The sequence below is a fragment of the Antechinus flavipes genome, chromosome 4 (assembly GCF_016432865.1).
Source record: "Antechinus flavipes isolate AdamAnt ecotype Samford, QLD, Australia chromosome 4, AdamAnt_v2, whole genome shotgun sequence".
Classification (NCBI taxonomy): Eukaryota; Metazoa; Chordata; class Mammalia; order Dasyuromorphia; family Dasyuridae; genus Antechinus; species Antechinus flavipes.
The window spans coordinates 306,947,073-306,969,548 of NC_067401.1; the positions used below are offsets into that span (position 1 = coordinate 306,947,073).

Genomic DNA, 22,476 nt, shown 5'->3' on the forward strand with positions numbered 1-22,476 from the left:
ATATAATTGAGAAATATTTAATAAATTAAAAAAATAAATAAATACAAACACCAAAAGATCCCCCCTGTAAGATACCTAATAAATGATCATCTATCTTTTGGTTAAAGACTTCCAAGAAAGGTAAACTTATTGCTTCTTGAGGCAGTCCATGCCACTAATAGACATATCTAATTATTAGCAATTATTTCCTGACATAAAGCCTATATTTACCCATTTGCAACTTCCATTCATCATTCCTAGTTCTGCCCTCTGATCATACAGAACAAATCCAGTCTTCACATGACAGCCTTTCAAATATTTAAAAGACATCTTTCATGTCTTCCTTGAGTCTTCACATCTCTTGGCTTATATCTTCAGTTCCATCAACCAGTCTCTCAATTCTTTCCATGTTCTCAAATTGTATGATTGATGATTTGAACCCAAGGCTCTGAGAACAATTTCAGAAGTGTTCTTTGAGCAATAAAATTATCATTGGGATAAGTTTATAGGTTTCTAAACACTTTGTTTTGCCCAACTTTGGGATGGGTCCTAAATGCTATTCAGAAACAGCAAGTCCATTGTCACATGGAAAGAAAATGTAGTAAAAGTTGGCATAAATAGGTAAAACTTCATTTGGTGTCCCTCTGATAATTAGAGAATGATGTAATCAATAAAGAGTTAAGGTGGGAATTAAAGTGAAGTCTCTTGGTGGAAAGAAAAGAGAAGCAGAAAGAAGTGAGAAATATTTAATTCATCTTAAATTCCACAGCTGCTTTTTCTCTTCCTTCCTTGCTTCCTTCCTTCTTTCCTTCCTTTCTTCCTTCCTTCCTTCTTTCCTTCCTTTCTTCCTTCCTTTCTTCCTTCCTTCCTTCCTTCCTTTCTTTCTTTTCTTTCATAGAAAGGATCTGCCAGTTGCTAGTCAGAAGTAGCTAAGTCAATGTTCAATAACAAGACAGGAAGCCTGCTATAAATAGGTGAAGCCTTACTATCAAGATCCCCATGACTAAGCCTTTGGCACAGAACAGGTGTGTCAGATAAGCAGTTGCTACAGCAACTTGCCACAGAAATTGGCTACAAGGACTGCCAACCAAGCAACAAAGGATGCAGGATTGTTTCTAGAAAGTATGAAATGCAAGGAGAAATTTTTATGTTAAGTTTTTTTTTTGTTATTCTGAATTTAACAAATATAAGCAACTATAATTTCCATGTACAAGCAGGAACACAAAAGACTTTTTATATGAAACTGTGAATCCCCAATATAAGCCCCTTGTGCTTTTTAACTATATATCATACTTAGTAAATTAGCTCTAAAGCTTTCTAGCCTGTGTGTGCGCACCTTTGAACCTACAAGCAACACAAGTTCTGCAATAATGTTCAAAGAGTAACTTTTTTTTAAAATACATTTTTGGTTTTGTCAATGACAAGTAATAGCTATATGTAAAAGTTCATTTTGACACAAACTTAACATTGAAAAGAATCACTCTGCTCATGATACACATTTGGAGTATTGTGCCAAGTTTTGGTGCCACATTTTAGAAAGGAGATTTATAATCCGAATATAATTCTGAAGATGCCAACTGGAAGAAAGCTTTCATTACATAGAAAAAAATACATGAATATTTATTCTGAAGAAGTGAAGACTGCTGTATGCAAGTCTCTGAAAGTTATCAACCGAGGAAGAGAGATTGAAATGATTTTGCTTTGGCTCCTGAAGGCAAAACTAGGAACAATGGTTTAAATGAAAAATGACATAAATTTAAGTTGGTAAAGAAAAACTTTTTTTTAAACAATTAAAGCTTTTCAAACTGCCTGGGAAGTTATAAAGTTTCCCACTCATTGCAGGTCTTCAAGCAAAGACTGGATGACTTACTCATCAGATATATTTTAGAGGTTATTCTCATTTAGATATTTGTTGTTCTAGAAGGCCTCTGAGCTCCCTTCCAATTCTGATCTTTTGACATCCTTTAAAAAAATTTAAGTTGGTGAACAGCATTGCTGTTCGTTCACATAGAGTTATTTAGCTTTATGACCAGAATTTTATTCTTGAGAGTTTACTAAGCCTGCTGAGGTTTCTTAACTATAAAATTTTAGTCCAAGGAATCCTGGCTGTCCTTTCCCTGAACCTTTCAAATCTGTTCTCTAAAAATCTAGAGCATTTCAGACTGTGCCCATCTCTCTTCTCCTACATTATATATTGTTTTACAAATTTTACTCCCTTCTCTGCCAAGATTCCCATCATTTCTTCATCTAGCTATTCTGTTTCCTTTAGAATCATTTATAAATGTCTAGATGTGGCCTTTAACTTCCCCACACACACACACATACACACAGCTTGGCTAAAGCCTACCTTTCTAGTTTTATTTCTTGTTATCTTCCTCTCCTCTCTATGCTTTTATATTCTAGCCAACCATTATTAGTAGGTATTTCCTGATCTTGATACACTTTCTGCCATGAATCAATGCCTGGTATGTTTCTTGTTCATTTTTCCCCCCCACTGCTGAATCCCTAATTTCCTTTTAGTGCTGCTCCGATGTAAAGCCCTTCCTGATTCCACTATTGTTAATGTTCTCTCTCTCCTCAAATTATCCTTTTTAAAATTTGTATGTATATTGGTTTCCACCAGTACAATGTAAGCTCTATGAAGGGAAGAACTTTTTTGTGTTTGCCTCTGCATACACAATGCCTACAATAGAGCTTTTCTGAATAGAAAACATTTAGTAAATGTTGACATTAAATTGAAATACTGTAGATGGAGGTATTATTCAAGTATGGATTGGACTATCTGAGATTCCTCCTAACATTGACATCCTGTAATTCTTTGTTGGTATGATTTATGTAGTGTAAGTTCTAATTTAGTTGTTGAAAAAGTAATGTACTAAAACCTATGTTTCATAGCCCTTTGCTGATTGCCTATATTAAATCTTTTTAAGGGTAAAAAACATAAGTAAAAAAGCACCCACATGTGTGTATATGTGTGTGTATGTTGGGAGAGGAGAGAAAGAGAGAGAGAGAGAGAGAGAGAGAGAGAGAGTGAGAGAGAGAGAGAGAGAGAGAGAGAGAGAAAGAGAGAGAGAGAGAGAGAGAGAGAGAGAGAGAGAGAGAGAGAGAGAAAGAGAGAGAGAGAGAGAGAGAATGAGAATAGGTGTTCCTTTTAAAAATATGTTGTTCAATATACCATGGAGTAATCATTTTAAGATTGATATTGGAAGTTGACTTAATAATTGATTATACAGAGTCTCTCCAAAGTCCTAAAGCTGTTTTAAGCTTTAATAGCTTAAAAGATTGTGTAATTGACTTTTGGTATCCCAAAACTTTTAGTTCAATTTTAAGGCTATTAAAACATTTTAGCTATTAAAATTTGTACCCAGTACTAAGACTTTCAGAACACCCTGAATTTTTAATAATTTTGCATTAGAAATGTTGATGGAGTGGCCTTTGGAATAAGAATAAAACTTTTCTCCAACTCTAACCATCTGAATTCCAAAAACATTTTAAGAAGAATAAAGATATGAATTCTTTTTCTGACTAACTTCCAGAAAAAGAGCAAATGTCACTTCCTATGGAAGGTTTATTTGTTAATTTTATATTCTTATTCAGTGTCTTTTAGTTATATGTTGCTGCTGGTAGAGTAGATGTAGATCCACTGATCTTACCAAAATATTGTATAAAGAATCACTGATACATATTCAGAGTGTTTTGATGAAAGTTACTAAAGAATGATGAAATAATTACTGGCTTTTTTCTTGTAGTTTGTTTCTTATGTATATCCTTTTAAAATTAATAGTGCCCCCCTCATTACAGGTTCTGTGACATATGTTTATACAAGAATGGATCTTGTCATAAATACTGTTAACTAATTCATTTGGAAATAAGTATCTACTAATATTACCTTTCCGTTATTCTAGATCCTCAAACTACCTTGCTCTGGAATTTCATAATTTTTAAATTATGAATTAATTAATATTAATTAAACTTTAAAAAAACTATTCATTTTCAAATTTCATGCAATTTAAATAGTCCAATCTAGTCCAAATCACATCTCCTAAACTGTCCTCATTATTGTAAACCTGACAAGTGGTCATTCAGCTTTGGCTTGAAGACCTCCATTAGGGAAACCTACTGTAATGTTCCTGTTGGTTTTCTGGTGATCTCTGAGAAGCCTTCCTTTCAACAGATTAATCACCATAAGAATGAACCAGGTGTTAAAAGTCCAAATTCTTTATTGTCTCCTTGCCTGGGGCCCAGCTGGCTTTCTGGAAGTCCTTCAGGCAGGCCTTGGTCTCAGTGGAGGAAATGCAGGAGGGCAGGCCAGCCACCGCCATGTGGTGTGAGATGGAGTCAATCTCTCTCCTTGGTTCTGAGAGCTTGAGCTCTTGCCTCCAGTCCTCTGTCTTCTCCAAATCTGACCCTGGCTGAGTTTGTCCCAGCTTATATGCCCTATTACAGTTACATCATTTACAGTATACTGAGTATAAACCAATCCTTATATCACTAGGGAACCATTATTTGTGATAAGATTAAATCAATCATACTGAACTAGAGAACTATTAATCACCATGCTAAACAAGATAACCATTGTCTTATCAGTTCCACTGAGTTAGTACCTTGTAAGAACTCTTGTTTCAAGTACAGAGTTCTGGCCCATAACAACCTACTGTCTTCCAAGGAAAGCCATTCCACTTCTGGATATCTCTAATTTTAAAAAAGCTTTTCTCCCTTAATTCACCTTTCTTCTCTACTCATTGCTGCTAATTTTTCCTTTATCATAAATGAAGGCATATCATAGGAATAAATTAAATCCTTCACCCACTGATATCCCTTTATTTTTATTTTTATGCATTTTTTATTATTATAGCTTTTTATTGACAGAGCATATGCATGAGTAATGTTTCAACATTGTCCCTTGAAATCACTTCTGTCCCAGCTTTTCCTTTCCTTCCCTCCATCCCCTCCCCCTAGATGTCAGGCAGTCTCATACATGTTAAACACACTGGCAACCCTTTATGTACTTGAAAATACTTATTATATCTTCCCCAGTCTCCTTGACATATATTCCTACTTTTTCTAGTTGATCCTTATTATGATGTCAACTGAAGATTCTTCATCATTTTAGTTATCCTTCTGTGGCTTTTCTGTTAAATTGAAACAACCAGAACCAAACATGTTTTCCCTAGTGTTACCTAATCAGGACAAAATACACCAAATCACCTTTCTAATTCTGGATACTGTGTCTCTCTTAATCCATCCTAAATTTACATTAGTTTTTTAGGCTGACATTTAATATTGCCATTAAGCTTGCAGTGAATTCAGATCCCTGGATCTTTTTTGAGAAGAATTACTGTCCCACCATTACTTTTCTGTATTTTGATCATGAAACTGATTTTCTTAATCCATGTGTGCAACTTGACATCTATTCCATTTTAATGTGTCAAAACAAACATGATCACACAGTGGATTAAGTAATTCCCCAATGCAAGTTGGGCAAATTCTTCTTTCCACAGGGTAGAATTTCAATACAAATAGCAGTTCATTATTGTTTATTTCCCACTCACAAACTTAAAAGTACAAAAATTATAAGGTTATATCAGAAAACCTAGTAGTCTATTCTTTCTTGTTATTGAGTATTTCACAGAGTTAAATTTTGTGTACATATTTTACTTAAAATTTCAAAGTATGATGTTTTTCAGTCCATAATTTTATGCCTATTTCATTGGGGAAACTATTGCCATAATTTACAATTGGGTGATTAAGTTTTTCTTTGATCCAGGAAACAAAACACTAATATGATAATATAGAGAATATTTATTTGGGACTTTAACATTTGCAAAGTCCTTTATACATATTCTTAATTTATTCTCATAAAACCCTGTAATATAGATGGTATTTATTATTGATATTATGTATAATTTTTAAGATGGGGAAACTGAGGCTAAAAGAGACTAAGAAGTGACTTATCCAGGGGCATACAGAGTAAATATCTGAGGCAGAACTCGAACCTAGAAGTTCTGGCTACAAGCCCATTACTTTATCCATGGTGTCATGCTGCTTTCCCATTTCAGATGGAGTTAAGTGGAAAACTCCTGGTTAGAATATTGTCATATAATCTATTGGTACTCTCTTTTGTGAGCTATCTAGACTTTCTCCCTAAATATTCAGCAGCCGGTATTTAATTTTCCTCTATCAAACATTTAAGTGATTGCTTGGTCCATGATGCTAAGATACAACATAGGTCTTGTTCTTGACAACCTTAGAGCATAAAGAACACATACATAAATTACTGTGATATACTGAGGAGGGAGATAAGTACAAAGAGGAAGTGTTATAAGAAATTTGGGGAAGGAAAGATAATTTTTAATTCCAGAAGTTAGGGTCAGAAAAGGTTTCCTAAAAAATGTGGCATCAGTCTTATTCTATTTTTGGAGCTAACCATGTTGTTATAGGTAACATTCATTCTTCTTTTCATTCAGTCACATAATATAGCTTCCTGCATTTGGGATTTGAAGCACTGAGCCAGATCTACTTCTCATTATCTAAATGTGACCTTGGGCAAGCCACAACCTACATGAGTTTCAGTTTCCTTCTATGTAAAATGATAAGTCTACTTTACTTTTAAGGCTCTTACTGAGTCTTTGACCCACATCCTTATCCTTAAGTACATCTTTTTCTTCATGAATTGGTTTGAAAGGGGCATAGCAACTACAGGAGGTAAAATTATCCATAATTGAGCTTGGTAATGCCATCCTTGTTCTGTTCAGCTTCCTCCCACTGCTAAGTATGATCTCTTTGTGGCAAGTTGGCCCATCACGATCATGATCATACTTTTTGGTCATTTTTGTTGACGGCAAGAATTGGATCCTATAAATAAAGAAAGAATAATTTTGGCATTGGGTTAGTAGTATCCCTCTAGAGAAAAGAACAAGGTCTTTGAGACAAAGGAATTCATCAGATTACAAAAGGAGGGCAATTGTAAGAATCTATGTTTCTTTTAAAGGAAAACTCTTGTCATCTTCAGCTTTTTAAAAAATCCTGCTAATATGGATTCCTACAGTTGAGGAGAACATTTGATGTAGTATTCTCACTATTCTGTAGAACTTTTGGGCATTGTTCATAGTATGATATAGTTGTTTCTCCAAGTATAAAGCAGGATCAAAAGAATTTCTTTCAGCTCTGCCCCCTAGAAGATCACCTCAGTCCACTAACAGCAGATTCCCCAGCTTTGGGCTTTCTCAAAGATTAGGTTAGAGCCCTCCTTGTCCTGTAACTTTTCTCCCCTCTTGTTATAGCAGCTCTATAGCTTTCTGTTACCATTCTATACCCAAGTAGGTAGAGTCTACAATAGATAATAAGTGTCCTATCCTAACACCTTCCTTTCCCTTTTCTACCCCTAAACAAAGCAGGGTGGAGGTCCAGCCTAATCCCTTTTATGGATGTAATTTAAATTTTTAACCCCTTGAAACCTATTGCCATGTATGGTGAGAATGCCTAGTGATCCATCTGAGAAAAATAATATCTCATGCTTTTGTTACCATTGTGTACCCTGCTAAAAGCAGAATTTTCTCTACCTTGTATGAGAAACTTCCATCTGAAAAAGTAATAATATTTCAATCCAACAGAATCATTGAGTACTCTGATAGATCGTGTTATTTCACACCCTTAGACTTCTGCCTCAAGATTTACTCCTTTCTCCATTACTATAACCAGTAACCGTAGTACTATCCCCTGAACTAGATTTTGAGACTTATTTATTTCCAAACATATGGACATATATGTGTGCATAATACATGTATCTGTATTTGTCTATATGTATGCATATATATGAATATGAAATCAATTAGCAAGCATTGTTTCCCTTATCAATTACAAAAATTAAACATTCCTTCCTCTCAGAAACCTTGCACTCTGTAGAAGGAAAAAACACATACATTTATAAGTATATACAAAATATTAACATTGTTGTGGAGGCTTTAGGAACTAAGGACCAAGAAAAAGAGGTGGTACTTGAACAAAGCCAAGAAGAAAATTAGGAATTCTAAAAGTCAGAAATGAAGGGGAATGCATTCCAACTATGGAGGACAGTCTGCAAAGGCAATGGCAGAAAAATCATGTCTGAGGAAGTACAAGAAGGCAAATTTGACTGGATCAGAGAGTAAGTGAAGTGATGTATGATCAGGCTGGAAAAGTAAGTTGAAGCCAGGTTGTAAGAGCTTCAAAGGACAAACAGAAGTATTTATTTGGTCTTAGAAGGAAAGTCACTGAAGTTTATTGCCCAGGAGTGTGACATGATTAGTCCTTAGGAGTATCATATTTAGAGCTGTGTGAAGAATGAATTGGAGAGGTGGGGAAATACTTAGGCAAGAAGACCAATTAGGAAGCTATTATTAGAATGAGGAGCACCCAAACTAATGTAGGACTACATGAATGGAGAGAAGAGAACAGATGTGAGAGATGTTATTAGTAAAATTAACAAGACTTTGGAAGTGATTGTGAGTGAGAATGAAAGATGGATACCAAGATTTTGATCCTGGTTTACGAGAAACATAATGCTGTCCTTGACAAAAATAGGAAAGTTTGGAAGAGGGGTGGTTTCTGGTGAAAAATATTGCAGTCTGTTATCATGTAATGCTATTCTACCATGTTTAAATGAGCCTATGAGATAGCTCACAACACCTGTCTTTCAGTACTATATATACCTAAACATTCAGGCTTTGATCACCAGAAGCTTATCTATAATCAGAGCCCTTTGTCTTCAAAATGTTGGCTAGGATCAAGCACTTATATAATTAGGTGTCATCAAGTGCCAAATACATAATACATCATCCTTTGTTTGCCTCTAAGACAGAATGTAAGTATAAATCAGTTTTTAATCTTTTTCCAAATTATAAACAAAGTTGTGTTATTATTAATGTAAAAGTTAAACGCAAGAAGATGCTGATCTTAAAAGATTTTGTTCTGGTTTTTGTGTTCTATCTATATAATAATCATATTTATAAAGTTTTGTGAATGTGTGTTCTATGAAATTGTTGGATTAAAATAGGCACTTTAACTCCTTGTACAAATAGAAGTGACAACCTGATTAAAAAAAACTTCAAAGAAAATTAGATTTGTACAGAATATTTTCATCTGCATATGTATTATATTTAATGATAAAGATATTAAAAGTTGAAAGGAGCTGTATAAATCTACAAAAATTTTTCCATTATGGCTTTTTTTTTCAGCTGGAAAATTAATCATTGCACCTCTGATATTGGTTTTGGGACTGGCACTTGGGGCCATAGCCGTTGTAATAGGTAAGGTTAATTTTTTTTTCCCTCAATTATATATTACAGATATTGGAACTCTTTTAGAATGATGAAAACATGAGAAGAAATAACAGGAATCACTTATTGTGACGTGCTTATATTTCTGTTGACTATTTGAAAGAATTGACTTTGTTCTAGCAGTAGAAAAATTAGTTATCTGATAAAATAGTCATCCCCCGATTATTAAGAGCAGTAGTCATAGAGTCCCAGTCCTGATACAAGTTTTAGGTGCTTTAGCAAAAGGTACTTCATCTCTCCAATTAATCAAATGATATTGTTCTTTTAAGTAAAGTGCTTTGTTTACTTTTAAAACACTATATAAATATGAGCCCCTCTTAATTGTAATTATTAAGTTCAAGCTTAGTGGAAGTATGGTATAGTAGATAGAAAGTTGATCTTAAGGGGCAGAAAGATATGAATACTTCTGATAATATCCTGACTTTACGACCATGGTCAAATCACTTAAGTTCTCAATAACTCCAGAGAATTCTCTGAAATTACAAATTGCAGAGAAGATCTATCTATATGAATAGAAATAGTCTATCTGTATTAATAGAAGTTCTTTATTGGGAGTTGCCTACACCAATAAAATAATAGGTTTGATTTTTTTAATAGTCTATTTTAGTGCTTTAAAAAAACCCTAGGATTTCATTATGATGTGCATATTGTGACCCTGCAGTGCCACTACCAAAAAGATAGCTCTTCATGAGTTGCTGTGTTCAAAATATATCATCATCTTTTGGCAAACTTTATGGAGATGGTCAATTCTGCAACTGGCTAATCAAATACCATGATGAGAAACATAAATTGTTACTGGACTTGTATTTAAAGCCACAATAAGCCCTTCTAGTGCTTGCCTCCTTGGGAATAGCTTTGGAGAACTAGGGCCAGATCCAGGTCATCATGGGACATGAGAGTAAGACTTAGTGGAGGCAATAGACTTAGTTTAATAAATAATTCACTATCAAATTTTCTCTTTTTCATAACTCTAGGCATAATGGTTTGAGAAATTTATTTTTTGACTTACATCAAAGGAATAAGAATCTACTTCTCTTTAGACATTTATTTTAACTGAAAGTATAGTGTTTAATATGAAAATAGTCACAACAAGGAAGTAACATATGAAATCTATTGCATTATTGTGTATTTATTTAAAGAAAAAAAATTAACTAAAATATTTGGCCCTGAAAATTATTTGTAATAAACTTTGAGGTCTTACCTTATTATATATTTAAAGATTCAAATATTTTCATTTAATTAAAATTAAAAATGTCATAATAGATTTATTCAAAGGAAGATGCTTGGGATCAAGTCAACTGTCCATATGGTCTAAGAAAATTGACATTACAGGATATGAAATAGCATTCTAACTTCCCTAAAAGCACATCCTTGTAAAATGGGAATAGGCTTTAACAACTTGAAGGCAGAGTTTTTGACGTCTCACAAATTAGAAAGGATTCTCAATGATTTGTTGAATAAATTTTGAACATTAAAAGGATGATAATTTATGTATAGTTTATCGATCACAAACAATAAACTTCATGATATAAAGTATATCATTATCTAATAATATTGTTTTTTTTTTTCAGGTTTATTTGTATTTCCCATCTATTGCCTTTGTAAAAAGCAAAGAAAAAGATCACGGACAGGTATGCCCTGGTGAAAAGCAAACTTTTTTCATCCGCACTGATCTGAGCCCTGCCAAGGGTTATACAAAATGGTGCAATGAAGAACATGGGCATCCATATACAAGTCACCATCCTGAAAACTAAGAGGGACTTTTTGCCATCTCCTCTTCTCTTGGTTCACTGCTGCAGGCCCAAATGCCTCCTTGCTATGGTGCACTCCAAAAATGGTAGCCTCCTCCTTTACCCCTTTCTGATTGCTGCTTTTAAAAAAAATCAAGGAGCTGCTCTCCAGATTACTTTCATAGACTTCTATATTTAAACTATAACCCTTCCTATTGTCCTATTAAGAAAGCATTTTTGTTAACAATATGCAGCTTATCTGTTTAGAATTTCTATGAAAAATAGATGAAAATAATTTAAATTGTCTTTATGTCCTGAACACTGAATCTTCTGCTCATCTTTTGGGACTTGCTCTGAATAGCTCGTGTCCATGTCTACCATTAAGCAAAGTCAAATTTCAGAAGACAGAGGCTCATCATATTATCCATTTATTTCTACCTATGGACCAAGCAGTGTGATTCAGCCATTTGGCAGGAGTTGCAGTTGCCAAAAATCTCAGTGCCTAAGAGGGAACTAATGAAAACAAATTAATAAGAAGAAGCATGTGGCTTAGTGAAACTCTTATGTAGATATGTAAGGAAATATGTATTAGAGTTGGTCCCAATAACACAATAGTTATTGAGTCACATGGTACTACAATATTCTTCCATATTGTCATAGGGCTGTTTGAGATTGGACTTAAATTTTCTGTTATCTCAGAATATACAAGATCAATATGGAAGATATCCAAGAAATCTCCTCTTACTATTTAAAAAATATAGATAATGTAATTTAGTAAAATACCAAATTTTGTGGACCAATAGAATTGATATAATGGTCTAAGAAGCTTAGTCTTGGAAAAATGCTCCTTATTTTCCTTTTGGTGCATACTTTACTGTGCATAGAACAACATGAATTTCCATGAAAATACATGAGAATTTCATTAGTCGATCCAAAGAATAGGTTTTATTTAAAATGAAAACTTCTTTAAATCTAAAAATCCTTTATAGAATCAGAAAATTTTAAAATTGTGGTCCTAAAGAATTGTACTTAAGATTAAAATTCTGTATTCTTTCCTCTCCCTTCTTTATTTGATCTTGGACTTTTCACAGAAACAAGATTTGTTTTCAGATGTAAGTCTCATGCCTGCTGTTCAAACTTTTGTTAGTATGTTAGTGATATTTTTGTGGAAGGGGTTCACTAAAAACAAGGTTCCTGTGATCATGATTATATACTTTTAAAATGCAAACAAACAAAACCCCAAATCTGCTGCTAGAGAAGAAAATGGAGAAAATAAATGAAGGAAAATGTTTCTGGAAGTGTTTCAGATCCCCAGTTTCTTCGAGAACAAGGAGACATAGATTAATATTTGCCAACCCTTGTTTTAATCATGAAAGTTCACTGGCAATGTGTACAAAATGGAGCCCAAGAAGCTCAAGTTCTTTATAACTGCCTCCACAACTTTAAAACCTAGCTATGTACCATGGATATAACATTGATCAGCGTCAATTCCTTTTTTGAAACACTTGATATCCATACACATAGTTGCTCTTTATTGGACTCCAAATGATGAGACAAAGTGTCATTTTGGGCTGAACTGATGATAGGGTACTTTACTTGTATCAGTCTTGAGACAGTTTGCTTTCTTTTCTCATTTAATGCATTGTATGGGCATAATAGACCTCCTGGAGTAATCATCCATTTCATCATGAAGATGTACTATCCCTTAATGATTCTGGAAAAACATCTTTTGAAAGAGTAAACTTCATATAAGAAAAGTAGTACTATTGTTTCAAATAGTACCAAGTTTGAAAGGGTTTCCAGATAAAACCCCTATATTTATATGTCTTAAACGTATTGTATCTTTGCAAGGCATATTTTCCTGACGTGGGCCTTTGTTTTTATAATTTATGTATATAAGCATTTGCCCTCAATCTTGTATGTGTGCATATATGAATGTACATATGTATGTTATACATATATATGTTTATATAAAATCTTTTTATGGTTGCATATAATTGTATGCACACATATGGGCTAGTTGAATAGTATATGTCTGGTCCTAGATAATCTATTTTCTTAGGTCCATTATATCTGTTGTCTATGGCTTACTCAGGGATTTGTATTCCTTCCTTTAAATAACTTATCTTTAGGGGGGTATTTTTATATTATTTAGAAAATTTTCCAACTTCTGGATGGTAGAGTTGGTGTCTGATATGAAGTCAGTAAAAACTTTTAGTACTTTGAATTATTTCTGCATTTGGTTGCACAGGATTTCCATTATTCTGTTTTATTGATTTTTTAAAAATTAATTTATACATTTGTCACAGCAGAAAGTTGATATACCTACCCTTTTCTTTCAAGTAGCTTGAAGTAATAATTTCTGAAGTTTTGGTAGTAGTATAATGAAGAACTTTAAAAAAGAAAATAGAATGAAAGTAATTTTTTATTTTTACTTTAGTGCCATCATTGAGGGTAAAACCCTATCTATAACTTGTGTGTGAATTATAATTTTTCAAAAAATCCACTGTTAGAAAAATTTTAGTAGCATGTTTACAGAAATATCTTTTGTAGTGTTTTAATGTAATCAAGTAGAGGAAAAAAATTTGTTTTCTGCCTTGTATTTAGTCGTGGCATTTTATTTCATATCTAAAGGCATTTGCCAAAAAAAAAAAAAATTAAATGACCATTGTAAATTATGCATAGCATGTGCTTTTCTATCATTCTTCTGGTCTAAAGAAACTGAAAAGACTTAATCTAGAAGAAAGTTATAGTTGCATTTTTGTTTTAAGGACAGGGTGCTTATTTTCCATATACATTTCATCTACTCAGTTATTCAGATTGGATACCTTGCCAAAAGAAGGAGCTAAAAGAAAATTTTCATCTTTTCCGTTTTAAAAAAAATATGAGTGAATGCCAATAGTTTGACAAAGCAAGGGTATATTTGTCAGGTTGCCTCATTGTTTGAAAGTAATCTATTGAAATGATGAAATTTTAGAAATAAAAATTACTCTATAAAGCTGGAATACTTTTCCCAACATATTACCATTTCCCTAACATACTACCATTTTCACATTTACTGTCTCACTGTGTCATTCATTCTTACCATTATTAAAAGTCTATTAAAATGTTAGATGATTAATGATACTTGATTTTGTTATTGCCATGAAAAGCCAGACTAATTCAAGAAGTATCAAGATGGAGTATGGAATACTTCATACTTGCAAGGTCTCAGGATATATTGATTTTCTTCACAATATATCAAGTGATAATGTAACATTTATTTTAGCCCATTAAGATTCTTTGTGACTGAGGTTAAGAGAAAAATCTGTATATTTTGATGTTCTGGCACAGATATCATTTATTTCCTGTGGCTTAGATTTCCTGATAGAAGGTATTGTATCCTGACACCTGGACAGACAGGATACAATCCAAGATACCAAGGATTACAACCTTCTATCTGATTGTATTCTTGTTGCTGAGGTATCAAGATTCAGTGGTGCCCATAAAACTATAGCTACCTGCATCTCCCAGCCCTTTCTTTTTGAATGGGTGGCCTTACTGCTCCCCTAAATCCCTCACTTTGTAATATCCTTTATTTTCTTCACTTTTGCTCTTCTATCTCTCTATTCCTTTTTGTTACTCCCTGCTTTCCTTACCTTTTGACTTCCACCCCATAGAAACACACTTCTTACTAAAGAAATAAAGAAAAAAAATAGATTTCTGACATAGTATACAAAGGAAAACTGTATTCTTTTCTTACTTTCTCTGCATGTGTTGAAAGCTAGAGTATTCCTACCAAACTGATAAAACTACTTGTATATTACAGAGAATGTTTTTAATTCTTGATTTTATTGCTGCTTGTTATATTTGTATTTATATTTTTTAAAAGGTTAAAAAATGGATAACACTGTATTTAAAATAAGTTTTCTTTCTTACTGAATCCCATAAGAACTTTCATACTAAAAGCCATAGTAATATTTTAAACTCTTAAACAAAATGAATTATATGCCTTAAAAATCAAGTTGTCATATCAAAACCTGTGTTTAGCCCTATTTTGTTTCAGAGAACGAAGGGTGATTGATTCATTTTTGTCACTGAATTCTTTACCATTTGTAGTGAATTTGTTTTATTTTTCTTAAGAACACAATATAAATATAGCCTTAAAGTTAGCAAATGCACTTTAAAGTCCTCTAAAGTCCTCTGTGCCACTTGAATAATTAGATTATTATGAAGTTGGGGTTTATAAAGCTATGCAAAATTGGTTTAAAAATATTTTTCCATAGCTATTCAAGATACATATTTTGTTTCCTTAAGAGAATGTAGAAGAGTTTACAAATGTTTTACACTTTATTTTTACTTCTAAACAAAAAATAAAGCTGTAAAACAGATGAAATGGACACACCATTGAAGGTCTATGTCACCCGAACTAAGAAAACTTTTAGGGTAAAAATGGTTGAAATATTAGGCATATAGAAAACTTAATCCTAGCAATTTGTATCAGAAGTTCCATGATAGATACAATGTTTATTAATAACCTAGTTGGAGTATTTATTTGAAAACATTTGATGTCCTTTATAATCTCATTGTAAGAAAATGGTGCAACAAGGCTAAAGAATACAGTAACTAGACTTCCTCTAACTAATAAAAAAAAGTTATAACTACCAACAGCCAATTCAAACATGTTGAATTTTCAATTATGTTTATTCCTTGCTGTTTCTTATTATTACTTAAAATAAGTTCATGGTCCTTTCTGAGTACACAAACCTATAGTCTCTATTATGTGTCAAAATAGCAGGAATCAAAGGAAGGAGGCCTCAGGGAAGCAAAGAAATTGGGAGACCATGTCTTTCCCCAAGTTAAATTTTTAATGGAAATAGGATAAGGAAAACATTGATGCATACAATTAATTTAAAGCAAGCAAGTCTGACATTTTTGGCTATTTCATGATCTGAGATAATACTTTTTTAGGCAAACTATGAATTTAAAATTTGACTTTTTTTAAAAATTAGAAAACAAAAGACAATTCCTTCATTCCCTTAAGACTAGCTTTAGAAGCTAAGACTAACATACATATTACACTCTAATTGTCCTAGAAGGCATTTCTTTATGTGGTTATCATGATTCTGTATATATAATTAAACTTCTTGTCTATCCAAGTCAACATCATTGTGTCATAGCCATGTTACAATGGAGTTTTGAGAAGAAGTACACAATGGATAGTTTCAGGATCTGCCTCTGACACATTTGTGACCCTACACAAGTCATAAGTCTCTTAATGCCCCAAGGAACTCTCAAGACTTTTAACATTCAGTACAGTTGCTAGTCTACTTCAGTAGTAGAAGTTTCTCAACTCCACAGGTCCCCCATACCAATAAAATTACAGGCCCTAACAAATATAACTGGGTTTTAATATAGTTCTAATATTTTCAGCAGGGCAAATATTAATTGCATGTGCTTTTATTGAAGTAAAGTTCAAATAAGAAAGCCATTTGCCTTAGCAATCACTGAAAAAAAAAATGTAACCAATTATAAACAGCAAGGTATTTGTAAAACCACTGGGTTTCCTTTTGAACTGATGGTAACCATCTTCTGAAAACCATGCCCTTTACCTAAAATGCAACAAACAGTAGAAAGTACAATGTAATATTATTACATGTGGTCTTTCAAGGAGCATTCTCATGTAAGTTGATTACTATGTATAAGTTTAAAAGAAAACTTAGGCACATAAGGCAAATATAAATGACAAAGAAAAAGATGTCTTTTTTCCTTTGTATCACTTATTCCATCCCATTAATTTTTGATCATGGGCTACTTTTTTCTTTAACATTAAGTAACTTTCCTTCCCCAATTGAGTGGGGCAATAAATAGTACATTGCAATTTTTCCTCATAAAAATCCTTACTTATTTTAGTCTTTAGTAATTGCTACCTGTTTCTATCCTATTAAATGTAGGGCAAATTCTTTCTTATCTTTGTAATTGCTGCTAAATGTAGAAAAATTAAATTCAGATAAAAATTGCTTTGTGGTTGAATCGTAACTGCACTGGAAATTAGAATAATTTATAACTAAGACTTATTTAACTTGGAAAGAAAAAAAACAGTATTAAAAATGAATGGAAATATTTTCCTTCTTATTGGTGCAAATGTCAGCATTGAGAAATGTCCACCATTTCCTAGGAAGAAATGAACGAATTGATTTTAAAGCAGTAATCTGAACAAAGGACATCAGAGTATAGACAGTCTCTGACCTATCTATATCCTTCTATACAATGAAAATAGTCAGTGCCACTTAAAATCCTCTTCCTTCTCCTCTGCCTTTCCTTGGGATCTTCCTTCCTAGAAGCAAATAGGGAAGCTCTGAAATTACATTCTGTTCTGTAATGAGCCAGGAGAAAAAGAAACCTTGGTCAAGAGCAATAGATAGTATCAGTAGAGAGTAAATCAGGTGGTTCAATCTCCAAGGCATGAAAAAGAAAAAGACTTTGTGGGTAGGGTACTAGCCAGTACTAAGAAGTGACTGAGGATTGAACTAAATATTTCTTCATACTTGTGGAAAATCTAAGACCCTTACTCCACAACTAATTAAAGGCTTTATTCCTGTTACTATGCTCCAGCTTGATAGAATTTCTGCTCTTAACTCAGTCACTATTAGTGGCTTGTTCTGGTGTGGGAATCCTGCAAAGAAATGTTCTTTTATCCCAGATTCTAAGGGCATTTCCCTATAGAAATGTTATTTGCATATGGTCAAACTTTTTATTACTATACTAACATTATATATATCAGGCACTGACCAAGGAACCTAATTATTATATTTTAAGTTTCTATGGAAAAATGAATTCTGATTTCCAAATGACTTACAAATGAATTTTTAGAAAACAAGCTATATTATAAGATTAATGTTACTCTAACTTTTCTAAAAGTCAATGTATTTTCATTAATTTGATGGTGTTTTTTAAAACCAGCATAATAATTATAAATTTTTGGTTATTTTTTTGACATTAGGGCAGAGAATGACCTCGACCATCTTCCACCTACAAACTAAGAAAGAGAATGATGTAATGGGGCTCTAAATAAGATATCAGAAATCCTGCTCTAGCCCCAACCTGTTTGTCATTAGGAATCTCTTTTCCTCTCTGAGCCTCTATTTGCTCCTCTGCAAAATGAGGGTAATAATATTTGTCCTGCTCATTGCCCCAGAATTATTATAATGATCCATTATCTCATTAGATGTGAAAACATTCCAAAAAATATAAAATGCTACTTAATTGTAAATTGATATTTAATAGAAAAATTGATAAATATGCAGTAGCCAAATGGAATTAGATTACAGAGAAATTTTTCTTCCAGAGGATTTTACAGAATTTGGGGGGACTACAATAAAATAGATAGTATGGCATCATGATATACGAGATGCTGGATCCAACTGTGTGCAACATTAAATTAAGGGTTCCATGCCATTAAATAATCTCTGTTAGATCATGTAAAGTATAGCTAATATCATCCCTTTTTCTCAGTAGTAATTGTATTGTATCAGTTGCAAATGCCCTAATTTCCTCTTTTATATAAATATATAGATAGATGTTATCCTTAGACAAATGAAGAGAAAGGATTTTTTATCATGTACCTAGCTCCTAAACAATGGCGCCAGTTAAGCAGCAAATTTGAAGATAAGTTGAGATTTGGAAGGGAAAAGGAGTACTTAACTTGGAGGAGAGTTTAAATCATATGCTTATCAGATACATAGTGTCCTCATTTACCTGAATTTAGAATCAGGAAGTGCTAAAACAGTAACATGAAAGCTGACCTGGGTTTCCTTTTCACAACTGATAAGTTAGGGAGGGGAAAGCATACCAATTTACTGAATGTCTTTCTACTGCATTAACCTCATGGGCTAACTAGCATATTGGTGCTAAGAGCCTTCTAACATCTTCCCTTTTTCCCCCCATTGGGATGTGAGGAAGGAGAGTAGAGAAGAGTCTAAACTTGGTATAATCTCTTTAGAAGTTTAAAAATAATTACACTGTAGTCACTCAGGAATCTTAGTACTTTTCCTATCACTTCTTTTTAGTTAGCTTCTATTTGAATTCCAAGATTTCACTGGCTGTCATTTCTAAGAGATACTCTTGTCCTGAAACAATTATTATATCTTCAGTAATAATTTATTTTCCATATACAGGGCAAGAAATTGAGGAATGAGAATGAAGGAGATAAAAGAGCTCCTTAAATATGTCTTCTTCCATTCAGACAACATAAGAGAAAAAACACCCTTTTTATACACACATATTTCTAATGCTTTAAAAAGAAAGTTACATATTGTCACTCCTCAGTACCTTAATTTTGCTATTTGACCATCTTAGTCCTACAGTGTGGTAACTGAGAGTATAAAAATCCTTGAAAGACCTTAATAGATATCACCTACAGCATTGGAGCTAATATTTTTTTAAGCAACATTTATGTTCTCCCTTTCTTTTTCCATAAGACTCATCTTCAACATTCTGCCACTAAGTTTTGAGAGCCCACATTTAAAGATGTGGGACACTCGAAAGAAATCAAATAATATACTTTTACATCACAAATACAAAGAACACTGGCATAATAAGAATTGTTAGTAAGTTATAATACATTATATATTGGGAGGTTATTGTTAAGTAACTGTTCTAAGAAACAAAAACAATAATAAATCATGAAAAAATAAATCCTACCAACCTAATAAACCTATCCTTCTTCCTACTCCACCCATCCTGACCTTAGAATTTCAGACTATTTGTCCTATGTTTAAAGTAGATGATTAAGATATGGTCATAAATTAGAAGCATTGTGACATAGTGGACAGAGTGCTAGACTTGAGCACCAGATAATGAAGATTAAAATCCTACCCCTGACACTTACTTTCTCAGTACTCCATACTAAGCCACAGAGGAGTTACTTATACCAATGAAATTATAGGTCTAAATCAGAAAAAAAAACAAACAAAAAAAGATGGGGGGAGGGAGAAAGAGGAATGGACCATAAAAATATTCAATTTCATTGAAAACACATGAATTAAATTAGTTTTAATCTGTCCACATCTTAACATTTTTCACATAAAGTAAATAGATAAATGAATTTTGGTAATATAAATTACTTCTAGTTTAAAATTGCCAATTCTAAGAAATAATTATTTCATCTCTTGCAGAATACTGAATATGACCAATTTTGCATCACTTACAGTCTAGTGAAAGTTCTAAAAGAAAATTCTTAAATCTAAAACAATGCTTTAGCTATTAGCTTTTGGCTATCAGTCAGTAGTTCTATAAAACGTTTCATTAAGTTAAATAGAATTTATTGCCTGATATCCATATCTGTTTTTCAATCAGAATAATATAACAATTTGTGGTATTTGGGGTTCAGTATCAGAATGTGCCTTGAGAATGATATTCTTCTTTTCCTTGTTTCCTCATACAAAATAAAGTTTTGTAATTTCTTTCTCAGTCTTTCATATATTGTATCAGATGGCATCAGATTTTCAGTAATTCACTATCCTAGATGAAATCATACCCCAGCTATAATTACAATAAAATACAATCTATGAACATCACGAAAATGTTCTCAAGAGAATTGGAGAAATAGAAGAAAATTTTAGCTTTTGTTTTTATGAAAATGTTCAAAAATAAGGAATTTAAATTGCTATAGAGCTGGATTTTGTCCAAAGCCACTTTTTATTTCCACATTATAACAATATTTAATTTTTTTAGGACTGCATATTGGTTTCAATGAATAAAATTTTCAGGATATTAAGTAAGGTATGTATCATTATAGTGTTTGTGTAGTATTTAACAAAAGGAAGAAAAAATGATAATTAAATGCTTAGAAAATTGATATAATGCTCATTTTCCATTAATGTTAAAGTCTCTTCCCTACAACCTTTAACTTTCGGTGCTTTGTGTAAGTAGAATTAACATTTTAAAATCCTTTATTGGTGCCTTATTATTTCATTACATTAGATTTATTTCTACTCCGAAAAGACCCATGGTAATTCAGGAATTTTGCCAGAGTTGTGTTTGCTTCCCTCTTAAAGACACAAAGGGAACTACATATTCTTTCATGTGATAAAGATATGCTTTTTCAGTGAATATAGGCAATTTTAATGTCATAGATAAATTACTGGATTTAAAAAAAATTGGCACTCATTTTTAAGCAGTTGGTTATGTGAAGAAAAAAAAAAGGTATGACATCAAATACCAAAGGTTTAAATTGGTACAACTGCAATTTCTCTTAAATCTACTAAGTAGAGCTCAAAATGCACTGGTTATTTCAAGTATAGCAATTCCAAAGAACTCTGTCTTCCCATTATCACTTAAACAGTTAAAATAGCTCTCAGTCTTTATCCATCATGCTCTTTATTTATGAGTAGGACAAAATTACTTTCTAATAAGACATTTAAAAAATTGTAACCCATATAACATTTCCAGAACAGATTTTTCTCAAGCTCATCTTTGGCAATATTTTACCTACAATATACCTTTCAAATAAACGCTGTAGAATGATAGTGTGAGGTATTCACTTGAAACTTTTGCTTAGCTTTCTGATATGTGTTTCACTGATTTGTCCATCTTGGGTAATTTTGTCAATATTTTTTGTTTTAGGCAACCCACACAAACTGCCTCCTCTCTTGTCTTTTCTGTAATCTGTACCATAGTTGTGTGTCATTTAGTTTGTCCTGATAAATGTATCATTAAAAGCTACACTAAATCATGTCCTCAAAAAAGATATAAACAGGTTGTATATGTACTTGTACAAATAATTGAAAAGAAAAAAAGTCCTCCTGCCAAAAATCCTGCTGGCCAGGACCTTAAAATTAATAGATTTTTTTAACACTAAATTTTGAAAAATCTTTTGCTTATTATTCAGTTATACATTTATGTATTGTGTTGTATGAGAGAATACTACTCCATTTTAGTAAATTTAACTTCATTTACTGCTGGCAGTTAGAATAATATAGGTGTCAAATCACAGTGACAAATTCCAAGTGAAAAGAGGATTCTCAAGTCCAAAATCTTGGGGATATTTTACAAAATAACTTATGGACTCACAACATTAGTCACTGAGTCTTTGGTTATTTTTTTTTTAAGAACTGGTAGTTTATTTTATCCAAGCCTATGAAAGACTACAAAAACATGATACTCTTATGAAAATTATTGTGGGAAATAAAATATTTTGCTTGTTGTTATCTGGATTCTGCCATCTGAATTATAGTGGAAGTACCTATTGACATGCACAATCCAGTGCAGTTCATCATTCAGTGTCATCTAGTAAAGTCTAATAAAGTTTGAGAAAAAAAACATAACTGTTGTCTTTATTTTATTTATATGTTTGTTTTATATTTATATTGATTGTTTTTGCTTTTAAGAAAGCTGAATGATAGTGTCTTGGGAAGATGAAGGGAAAAATAAACTCACTTCTTTTTCTTGGACAGGTAAAATATTCGATG

At 32.6% G+C, this 22,476-nt stretch overlaps 1 protein-coding gene across 2 annotated transcripts in view; it reads left to right on the forward strand.

Annotated features, from left to right (window-relative positions):
- Positions 1-22,332, forward strand: part of RNF217 (ring finger protein 217) — a 155,088-nt gene extending 132,756 nt beyond the window's left edge. Inside the window, exons 5-7 of one of the 2 annotated variants that reach the window (XM_051997683.1) lie at positions 9,195-9,266; positions 10,868-10,927; positions 20,741-22,332. In XM_051997683.1, the coding sequence (XP_051853643.1) occupies positions 9,195-9,266; positions 10,868-10,927; positions 20,741-20,766 (158 nt within the window). In that variant the 3' untranslated portion in view covers positions 20,767-22,332. Of the gene's footprint in view, positions 1-9,194; positions 9,267-10,867 lie in introns of both variants that reach the window. The other variant, XM_051997684.1, reaches the window with a different exon arrangement.
- Positions 22,333-22,476: the final 144 nt, after the last annotated feature.